The sequence below is a fragment of the Crassostrea angulata genome, unplaced genomic scaffold, assembly GCF_025612915.1.
Source record: "Crassostrea angulata isolate pt1a10 unplaced genomic scaffold, ASM2561291v2 HiC_scaffold_282, whole genome shotgun sequence".
In the NCBI taxonomy this organism is placed as follows: Eukaryota; Metazoa; Mollusca; class Bivalvia; order Ostreida; family Ostreidae; genus Magallana; species Magallana angulata.
Genome location: NW_026441835.1, coordinates 68,484 through 80,760, shown reverse-complemented (window position 1 = coordinate 80,760; position 12,277 = coordinate 68,484). Strand labels below are relative to the sequence as shown.

Below are 12,277 nucleotides of genomic sequence, written 5' to 3'. Positions count from 1 at the left end.
CTGTTGAAATTTTTGATTGGTTTTTTATAGCCATGATATCCAGAAATGAAATAGAACAATCACTGAATTCCATGGTGAATTGAATATTTGGATTTAAAGAGTTAAGAAGACTATGAAATTCATGAAGATCTATATATATATATATATATATATATATATATATATATATATATATATATATAAATATATATATATATATATATATATATATATATATATATGTATATATATATATATATATATATATATATATATATATAACATGCGGTGAATTTTTATTTTCATTTTAAAGGTTTCTGCAGGATATATTGAAGAACATACGTAAAGGGCTTGATGCAAGACTAAAATTGGTGGACAAGACTGAAAAAGAACAACTTGATCTGTCACGAGATCACAAAAAAAAGATAACTGAGTTGACTGATGAGTGTCATAAGGTATTTCGCGAGTTTGATTTTAACATAAAATGACATTACATATCCTAAATAACAAGTGACTCATAGAAATATTGACATTGGCACGTTTAGACTGCAATATTTTTTTGTATTTCATCTGTATCTCTATCGTATTTAATAAATGACATTTTTTGAATCAATAAGAGTTTAGCAGTAAGTTTGGAGATTCTCATGGCTTTATGGCAACTAATTGTTGAAGTTAATGAGATTTTTAAAGCATAATTGCTCTCACATTTTTTTTAGTTTGAGCTACTTACTTTGTGAGAAACATGAATCATTTTTATATCATGATGAAAATTGTCTCTTTTATCCATGATATAAAACCAACAATATACATAGTGGACATGTTCATAACACTAAAGCGTACTTTTATTCTCAGAAAAGAAATATGTCAGAATACAGCGTTTAAACTTGATTTAAAAACAACCATACAGAATATTACTATTTGATTACATGTGTAGGTAGCTCGGTGGATATTACTTTTCTTAATGTTACACATTGTATTCCAAATTAACGTGACCTCATAATTTAACATTACATTGGAAAAGGCGGTTGATTCTCTCTCTCTCTCTCTCTCTCTCTCTCTCTCTCTCTATATATATATATATATATATATATCAAACATGTATATTTTTTTTGGTAAAGTTGCATATGCTTTCTTTTTCTTTGATATTTTTGCGAGGGGCAGACAAATCTTTTCATCAAAAGTTCATTTAATCGATTGCATACATATTATCGGGTGTGGTATATGTCAGCCTCATAATAATTTAAAAAATAGATATTCAATATAGTTCATGTCAATCACAGTGTTAAATTGACTTCAGTTATGGATGAACTACCTTAATTCTTTAGCAAATACAGCTTAACTACAGTATCAGCACACGCATTTGAAAATTTCGTGATTCAAATTTGCCTAAAATTAGCATATCATCGATCTTCATAAATGATAATAGGTTTGCGAAATATATTTAAGGCAACCTTAAGAATTTTAACTCTTTTCATTATTTAGGATAATTTATACCTTTTATGCATGTTAGGAGTCAAGCTGTGTTATGTCTACGTTAAGGATAAAACAACTTCTTGCAATATTGTCAATATGTGTCTGGTCTAAATGTACCGGGGAAAGTGTAGAAAGGCGTAAAAAGCAATGCATGTCATCATTCATAGGAGGAGTTGATGATTATTTTTATCTGCTAGACCACCCAGGTGTAAATTTGGAACACATCATCACCTTTTAGATTGCTGATGGATGCTCGAAACTCTTTAAAGCCAAAAAATATCTCTTTTCATCCTGTTTTAAAAAAACAACAATGCCCCTAACCCCCACAACTCTCTAGAACGTTGTTGGCATATTGTTAATTTTGATAACTGATTTGATGAGACTTAACTTCCTATTTACAGCATATTTATTAAATCGACATATAAAGTGTACAAAAACAATCATCATTGGTGAAATTATCTGATCAGTAAATCAAAGAATACTAGAAGTTCGTCAGTAATATATATATCAAAGACACATTGTCCACTTACACGGTTCGATTTGCTATATTTATAAAATCAAAGACTTTGAAAATATGCTCCATCTATGAATATGCCTACGTTACAAGGAAATTAAAAAATACGAACTTAAAATAATTTGGACTATATCAACGCACTTTGATTTTTTTTTTCAAGGTGCTATGATACTGTCGATATTAAATCACTTTGAAAAATAAATGTCCACGGTTTGGTCAAAATAACTTTTATATACAATTAATAATAATAATTCTTTTAAGGTTTAAAGTTGCTCACTACACCTTTAAATAGTTTTTTTTTTAAATCAGCTCACTTTATGATACATGTATATATCATGATGGACAGGAAGTATTTAAGCCTCATTTGCAAGAAACTGCATTATTGGACAACACATTATATTTTCAAAATTATAATTCAGTGTATCTGAACAATAGCCCGAAGATATCTGAAATCTTGATCTATTGTGCACAAGCCCCTTAATAGATGTGACAAAAAAATCGATACATAAACACAATTTAACAAAACATTTAATTTGCCATCTTGTGACGTAGTGTCTGAAAAATTAAAATATAGGTGTATTGATGTACTTTGACCTTGTTAAGCTCAACTAGATATTGTAAGTCTTTTTTTAATTCCACGCTGTTAAAATTTCATGAAGTAATTATGGTTTTAAATTCACGCTGCAAGAAATCAATTGAAATTGTGTGCACTGTTTATACCGTATCGAATGTCTCAGTGATAGTTTCCTAATGCATCTCAGGCGGTGAGTACGAAAGTACTCTGAGTTAAATCCCAATATGTGTCTGAATATATGATCAAAGTTATATTCATTGAATTTTTTAGAATGATAAAATGACAATAACAAACCGTGAACCATCTCATAGATAGAGGTAGGATCAGGTGCCTAGGAGGATTGACCATCTTCTGCTGACCGGTCACACCTGCCGTGTGCTCTTTGTCGTAATCAGGAAAAAACCGGAAAACTACGTAGACAATTAGTTGATTAATTATGGTCTAACAATTAGTATGAAAAATGTCAGTCAGCATGCGACCCAGTGGAAGATTGTATTTGCTGATAAGGTCATTGTATTGACAAAAGAACTTACAAAAAGACTGTTTATAGTCCTGTTTCATTAACTTGTTTGTCAGTAGCTTGTTTCGTCGTCTTAGAAACTGTTCATATGAAGAGCATGCCCTTGCGTATCGAATCAACTGAAGGACAAAAACACAATATGCAGGTGATGAAGGTATATTGCTACATAGATAAGGAAAGTTGACTATAGAAAAATTGAAGTCATCGCGCGTATCATAAAGCTTTGTTGTTAGGTTACCATCACTATCTATGTCCAGTAAAATATCCGAATATGAGATAGATGACGCAGACTCGTTGGTATCTTTCATTTAAGTTCACTGGGATATTTTGAGTCGACGTTAGTATGGAAATAACAATTGTTAATTGGTAATACGTCGTCGATATACCTTAATGTGTAGTTGTAAGCCACAGCGAGTGATGTATTTTTTTCCACGTACCAGTTTGTGAAAAACTTCTGATTCATAAGAATACAAAAATAGATCTGCTAATAATTGGGCGCAATTGGTACCCATGGGAATTGCAACAGATTGTTGGAAGACTTGATTTCCAAAAACTACATGTTGTCTATTAGAAACTCAACGATCTTTTAAATGTCAATTTTAGAGTACTTTAGTGTGCAATCAGAATGGCTTTTAAGAAAATATTTTTTTAGATCACTGGATGAAAAATACGCACACCAGAAACCTTATGGAAACTGTGCGGAATCTTAAGGAAATACACAAGGTTTCCATTTGGAAACCTGAAGTTTACATAGGTTTACGCGTTGCGTAAACTTAGGCTGTCCACCATTCCAGATGGTTTACGCAGCGGAAACTTGCAGAAACATGAGGTTTACTAATTGTTTCCCAGGAAACCATAGATAAATTCAATGTTCCGGCAAGTTTCCGCTGCGGAAACCAATCATAAACCTGAAGTTTCCACTGCGTAAACCACCTGGAATGGTGGACAGCCTAAGTTTACGCAATGCGTAAACCATTAATAAACTTAAATTAAAAGAAAAAAAAAATTCAGTACAAAAATATTGTGCAGTATATATATATATTATATTCTTTCCTGACCAATTGAATCAGATGTTCATATATTGATACGAAAGACATTTATCATTAAAGCAATTTATTGCATAACAATATTAATGGTAAAGTCTCAAAATATACTTGTACAACTTTTCACTATTTAATGCAAGAGGATATTAGAATTTTTATATATTTTATATATATATATATATATATATATATATATATATATATATATATATATATATATATATATATGTATATATATATATGATTGCTGGGGGGGGGGGGCTCATGTATCAAAGTCAAATAAGCAAAAATAACTGCAAGTTCCTCCAATTGAACAAAGGGTCGAAACGGATTTGAACTCATTTTCTAATTTTCACAAGCACAGTACTTAGACCACTTAGTTATGATGATGCACAACCAAATCAATTGATACAAAGAATTAAACAAAACACCAATTACCATCATGTCATGAAAAGTGTATGTCTGTGTGTAGTTGGGTAAGATGCATTGTTTTATAAAGGTTGGAACACATACTTTTTTTTATATTGATGACTGTTTTCAAAACTACAGGGCCAATCTAACAATTCCCTTGATAAAGATTTTCTAAAATTGTGTTAAAATCATAAACAAATATAATTTTTGAAAAAATGAAAAAAAAAAATAACAAAATCACAAACTCCCATTACCCCATTACTTGTACTAACACACAAAATTATTTGATAAAGGGGTATAACAGAAAAAAAAATCATCAGATAAAAACGTATGCACATCTTTAACGACACAAAATTATTAAATTCAAGGATCAAAATACCCTAATAAATAATGGAACCAAAATGTACTGGTATTAACTAATATACCCATTAACACATTGTTCCCTAAATATCTAAAGATTATGAAAAAGTATGTGCATTAGTTTATAGAAGTTGTGCTTCTCTGACCCCCTCTTTTATGCCTGATAAAAAAATCAGTCAATGCATTTATCATAATTTCTTTCAAATATATACACTATATATACACTGAAACTCCACTCCGATACTCATTTTCATTATATATTATAAATACTTTTAGTGGTCTTAAAAATGTTCATGGACAATTAAGAAATGTTGGAGCATTAACGAGGAGTTTGTTTTAGCAGGAAGACATAATAAAGTAGCAATACACACACACACACACGCACACACACACACACACACACACACACACACACACACACACACACACACACACACACACACACACACACACACACACACACACACACACACACACACACACACACACACACACACACACACACACACACACACACACACACACATATATATATATATATATATATATATATATATATATATCATTTGATACTGGCTTCGAATGAAATAATTACCGGGTACTTAACTTTTAAAATCTGATCTTTTCAAAAAATATGTAAAAATTATGCAAAACATTAAAACACTAGCTTCTTTTCTAAGCACTATAAACAAAAACCTTATTTCAAAAAAACCTCAAAATTTTTTCTGAAATAAATAATATCTTATTATAACAAACTATAATATGCAAAGTGCAAAGTATGCATAACAATGCCTTAATTTCATAGCACTATACAAATGAAACGATGAAAATATTTATCATTTTTTTCTCTACAATGATAAGAATTTACTTTTTATTACGGGCCGCCGGAAGGCGGTCCGTTATTTGATATACATTTAAATATTGTAACTGCGTTTCTGCGGGATAGTTCTTTTTTAATAGAATTAATACTATGCTTATTTTTATGAAATAAAAGTAAATTTGCATGTAGAAATATGTTTTATGCCTTTAGAAAACATCACATATTTTTTGTTTTACTCGTAAATGAAAAGTAGGTTATAATTGGTAGATTGTCGTGTTTGGCGCGTTTTTATCGAGACTTTAATATATTCGGAAAATTTCGGAGTTCTTCATTCTTTTCAAAACAATGCATCAGGATCGGTATGCGGGACATACTAAAGACATGAAATACTAAAGACCTTAATGTCATTGAATTTTATATAAATGATATATTTGAATTTCTATGTACCGTGTCAAATAAAATGACTTTGAAATATCATGAAATGACATTGTATCAATTATTTACGCAAGTATATGACAGAAATGAAAATTTGAATTGACTAGAAAAATTTGAACTTATTCATTTTTAGCTCACCTGAGCTGAAAGCTCAAGTGAGCTATTCTGATCACATTTTGTCCGTCGTCCGTCTGTCCGTCCGTCTGTCCGTCTGTCCGTCCGTCCGTCTGTCCGTCTGTCCGTCTGTAAACTTTTTACATTTTGAACTTCTTCTCTAAAACCGCTTATCCAATTTCAACCAAATTTGGCACAAAGCATCCTTATGGGAGGGCGAATATAAATTGCAGAAATAAAAGTCCGATCTGCATTCAAAGCGGAGAAAACCTTGAAACTGTAGAAAAAGGGGGGTGCATTTTTAAAAATCTTCTTCTCAGGAACTACCGATGCAAACTCAACGCAGTTTAGCATAAATTATCCTTATGGGAAGGAAAATATAAATTGCAAAAATTAAGGTGTAATTCTGTTTCAAATTTGAGTTATTACGAAAATAATAATAAAGGAAAGGCGTGTTTCAATCAGTTTAATAGCGTCGGGTTCGGCATCCGGTAAAATGATTTCATACTTCTAAAACGAGGATCTTTGTTTTAAGCAGCCATGACATTATATATATACGAAAAGGGTCGATCGGATTATGATGAAATTGCTTGTTGTGCAACAGTTCGCGTATGAAGGGAAATTTTGAAACATGCAAAATATATTGGTGCCGATTTTGTGAAGTAAATTGAGGCTAAATATTTCAATGCGTTGACAGTTTTCACACATGACGTTGGTGTTAGCTTGTTCTGATTTTCGTTTCGTTTTCATTATTTATGCTTTGTAACCTGGAAACTATCGTCTGTATTTCGTGATTTTTACGTATCAAATCAAACAGAGACTTCGGTAAGTCAAACAGTTAACTGTTTTCCTGCGCAAATTAAGCAAAATCTGATGTAGGGGTACTGAAATACAATTCATTCTATCGGTAATTCGGCATTATCTTTTGCGTAATGGAAGATTAATGCAATAGGTTTTGTTGAGATGCTCGGCATTTTCTCGAGTTTATTCAGTTTAAATAGAGTTTGATATCGCTGACGGAAATATGTAGGTATATACTTCGAAAAAATAAATTGTGTTCTTTATTTGTTATACATGTAGTGCATGTTTCTTGTGTTTAATTGTTTACAATTTCTATTTACTAACCATATTTGAGTGTTAAACTTCGAATTATAAGCAAGATACATAGATTTGCTCACAATTCTATGTTTGTACACATCTTAAAAACTAAAGATTAAAAAAGTAAAAAAAAATGTCAATATTTATTAAGAAAATTTTCTGTTCTTCCAGAAACCAACTTTAACAACTTATTGTATTGTAAACTTAACACCTTTTTAGCTCACCTGAGGGTGGGCCACAATGGGGGGTCGAAGTTTAACATATGAATATATAGAGTTTAAAAATCTTCTTCTCAGAAACTAATCAGCCAGGAAAGCTGAAACTTGTGTGAAAGCATCATCAGGTAATGTAGATACAAATTTGTGAAATTCATGACCCCCGGAGGTCTTTAAAAAACTTCTTCTCAGAAACTAATCAGCCGGCAATGCTGAAACTTGTTCGGAAGCATCCTCAGGCAGTGTAGATTCAAAGTTGTTAAAACAAGCATTCTGAGAGTATTGCATAAGCAATACACGTCCCCTACCGGTTTGTATTAATGTATGAAAGGTTCCAAGCACACAACTATTTCAGAGCTATTGTAAACGAGATGTCATGCTTTAATCAGAGATAAAAGAACAGAGGAAATTAAAACTATATAGTTGATATAGAAATTAAATAGGAAATAGGTAAAATAATACTCTTTATTTCATCTCCTGTAATTTCGCCAAGTCTATTCTGTATTCGCTAGTAAAAATTTGTGAAAACAATGCACTGTAATGCACAATATCATTTCTTACCGTCTTCTGTACCCCGAATCAAACGAAACAGTTAAACAGCCCAACCCGACAACGAACCCGATTGTAATAATACTACAAAAAAAACCTGCCGATTAAATTTACAACACAATGCTTGACACTATTTTATAGAATTTATTTGTTTGTTAGAAATGATAAAAGGAATGGTACAGGAAAAGGAATGGTACAAGTAACGCACGATATTATTACTGACTACATACTGACCTCGTTTATTCAGGTACACACCGAACCCGATAACGAACCCGAACATTAAAAAATTGGAATATAAAAAATTAATTTTCTCGAAAATATGTCAATCAGACGCTACAAAAGTGTAAACTTGATCTGTAGTTTGACATTTTGAAGCTGTTCAGCAAGTTTCATATTATTCCTCAAATGCATAAAGAAAAAAAGTGTGGAAAACTGAAGTGGGACAGACAGACGGACTGACGGACGGACAGACAGACGGACGGACGGACAGACGGACTGACGGACGCAGAGGAAAGCTATAGTCCCCTCCGGTGAAACCGGTAGGGGACTAATAATAACCCCTTGGGGTAGAATGGGGCCACAATGGGGGGGGGGTCGAAGTTTTACATAGGAATATATAGAGTAAATCTTTAAAAATCTGCTTCTCAGAAACTAATCGGCAAGGAAAGCTGAAACTTGTGTGGAAGCATCCTCAGGTAGTGTAGATTCAAAGTTGTGAAAATCATGACCCCCGGGGGTAGGGTGGGGCCACAATGGGGGATCGAAGTTTAACATAAGAATATATAGAGTAAATCTTTAAAAAACTTCTTCTCAGAAACTAATCAGCCGGCAATGCTGAAACTTGTTCGGAAGCATCCTCAGGCAGTGTAGATTCAAAGTTGTTAAAATAATAACCCCTTGGGGTAGAATGGGGCCACAATGGGGGGGGGGGTCGAAGTTTTACATAGGAATATATAGAGTAAATCTTTAAAAATCTGCTTCTCAGAAACTAATCGGCAAGGAAAGCTGAAACTTGTGTGGAAGCATCCTCAGGTAGTGTAGATTCAAATTTGTGAAAATCATGACCTCCGGAGGTAGGGTGGGGCCACAATTGGAGGTCGATGTTTTACATAGGAATACACAGAGTTAATCTTAAAAAATCTTCTTCTCAGAAACTAATCAGCCAGGAAAGCTGACACTTGTGTGAAAGCATCCTCAGGTAGTGTAGATTCAAAGTTGTGAAAATCATGATCCCCAGGGGTAGGGTGGGGCCACAATGGGGGGGTCAAAGTTTAACAAAGGAATATATAGGGTAATTCTTTAAAAAATCTTCTCAGAAACTAATCAGCCAGATGATTCTTCATAATTGTTAAGACTTTGGCCCCAGGACAATTCTTTGGCCTCCCGAGAAGGTTCAGAGTTTGATGTACGTTTATATCCCTTATATAAATTATATTGTTAAGGATCTTTTTGAGAACTGCAATACTCAACATATGATATGACTATAAAATCATCCTGTTAGAAAAGGGACTAATGAATATAAACATAAGAATATTCAAAGGAAAAAAGGGTTTTTAATTATACAGGATCTACATGTATTATTGTACATTGTCCAGATAGTTTGTATTATGACTCCATTAAGCTGATTTTATCATACCTATTGTTCCTCAGGTGAGCGATGTGGCCCATGGGCCTCTTGTTTTTTATCGTGTGGTCCCTTGAAATCATATATTAAAATAATGCATTAAGTTTTTATTCAATGCAATGCTACAAAAACAAAAAACAAAATGTTTTGAAATACATAATCTCCAAGAGAATAATGATGAGTTGAACTTTGTATTAATGTTAAGTACAGATCAATGTGCTCTCCATTACTCCATGCTATGGCAATGATTTAGAAATGCTTACAGTAACGAACTCGATTCTTTTATGATAATAGTAAAATGCTAAACTTGAAAACAAGTTGCTAAAAGTATATTTAAATTTACCATAAAAATTGTACAACCAACTCTTATTTTCCTCTTTGTGGTGTGTTTTTATGTAAACAACCAGTGATTCATACAACAATTATATTTTTGCGGCCCATTTGACGCTTGCGTCAATGTGATTTCTTGTAAAAATATAAGACAGGAAATCATGTATGTACTTTACAATTCTATGGCTTTTTTCCCATTCACAAAAACTGAAAGGAAGGTGGACTTTATGGCACAGAGGAATTGGTTGATAAAGAGATTAGAGACCACACTACGGTTCAGCCATCAAGGTGATAGGTTGTAGAGATTGCCCAGTCGGGAATGTCCCTTGGAGCTGGGGTCATGGTCATCTCAGTGGCACACCTGGTCACTTTAGCCTTCTGCTTCCTTTGTTGAATCCTGATAGAATCGCCGTATCTTCTGTCCAGATCACACTTGATTGCCCGCAGAATACTTGATTCCCACACATAGGAAATCGCAAAACGCTGTGTTGGTTCATCTTCGTCTGTCACTTCTGGTATTGTGGCCTCCTTGGTTAGGCATTTTCTTATCTTATTTCGGTTCTTTTTCTTGTAGATGACATTATTTTTCAGACATTATTTTTCAGCTGAGTGTATCTACTCTTTAATTTCTGAAAAAAGTTAAATCTTTTTTTTTAATACATTTTTTGACATTTTTAAAAGGTTATCTTTCTACATTGATTCATTAAATATTTTGGCAATTCAAGCTGGATATCATTTTAAGAGTGGGTGGCCTCCTTTGGCCTAAGGAGGCTGTATGGTCAACAAATTAACATCAGATCTGCCTGAAATATTTATCATTGCATGTATATTATACAAATCTCTTCATTGAAAGAAGGTAAATATAGCCTAATAATGGCCATAACCATGTAGCTCTCTTAAGGTCGGTAGTGGGTTTAAAATGTTGCGCCCTCTGCGCAGGGTATTGCGCATTACTGTTGTAAAACACAACTTTAAAGTAAAATGTTAAATGATACAGGTTATCATGTAACGTTTTTATTTCAGAAAAATTACTTATCAAAAATTATTTAAAGTGAAATGAATCGTTAGAATAATGTCAGAAGTACTTTAATTTTTCGCCGCTTCTTCAAAATCGACGTTATTGTCGTCGAAGTCAACGTCTTAGGATGACGTCAGTTGAGACTCTTGAGACGTAACAATTGACAAAAATTAACGTCGTGCATTTTCTATTACAGCGTCAATAATTAAAATGAAAACTATAATTTGCAAAATAAAAACACATACGCGACCCTTCTACGTTTTGTGTGAGTGGAAATGTAGTTTTTCGTCTAATACAAATAAAATTAAATTTGATTCGTAAACATCCTTTTGTTTTATACAATTCTATAAAGTAAAATGGCTGGCACGGCACGTTTAAAGGAGCAAGCTATGAGGACAGATAGCCTAAAAACCATCCGGTCAATTTCATTTTAATTTAGCAAAAAGTTTACCTATACGTTAACCTTCTATCGCTGAAAATTTAAAGAAAATCGTATGTTTGTAATTTTTTAAATATGAAATTGAAAATGAAAACCCTCATTTTCCTGTATAATCCTATATAAAATTTCGATGATGAATCGGACATACGACCAAAACTTGAGCGTGACAAACAGATAAACTATCCGGTCAATTTACTTCATATTTTGCACATAGTTTACTCATAAGTTGACATTTCACTGAAATTTTTTTAAAGGAAATCGTATGTTTGAAACATTCTCCCCCGAGACTTCTTAAAGGTCAAACACTTAACACAAAGGAACTGCCGCCACTTGTTGATTCTACATGTAGCATACACATCTACTAATTTCTTTTATACATTTATATCAATGCATCAGAATGCATATCCACCCAAGTTAATGTTAAAGTTCAAAAGACTGAATAATAATAACTATTAATAATAGTATAATAATCTTACATCTCTAATGCGCTTTGCATGTTTACTCTGGCGTCTCTGGAGTTCTTTTTTCCCTTTTTCGCGTCTTCTTTTATCATCACGCATGTTTTTCCATACACGCTTTAAAGCCTCTGATATTTTAATACAAAATAAATATTCGCTTAAGACAGTGTGTATATTCTACCGGCAATCAAATATCACTTCAGTTTAGACATATTTATACCTTGTAGATTGCATCTATGAATTTTTTTTTTTGGTTCTCTGAGAAACTATAATATCTACAGTCATATATATATATATATATAT

The 12,277-nt window shown here is 32.6% G+C and overlaps 1 protein-coding gene across 1 annotated transcript; it reads right to left on the bottom strand.

Moving 5' to 3' along the window:
* Positions 1-10,335: 10,335 nt before the first annotated feature.
* On the bottom strand, positions 10,336-12,076 carry LOC128170023 (uncharacterized). The gene is given in 3 exon segments (XM_052836014.1): positions 10,336-10,662; positions 10,665-10,688; positions 11,993-12,076. Coding segments are annotated over 3 exon segments (435 nt in total).
* Between the last annotated feature and the right edge of the window lie 201 nt (positions 12,077-12,277).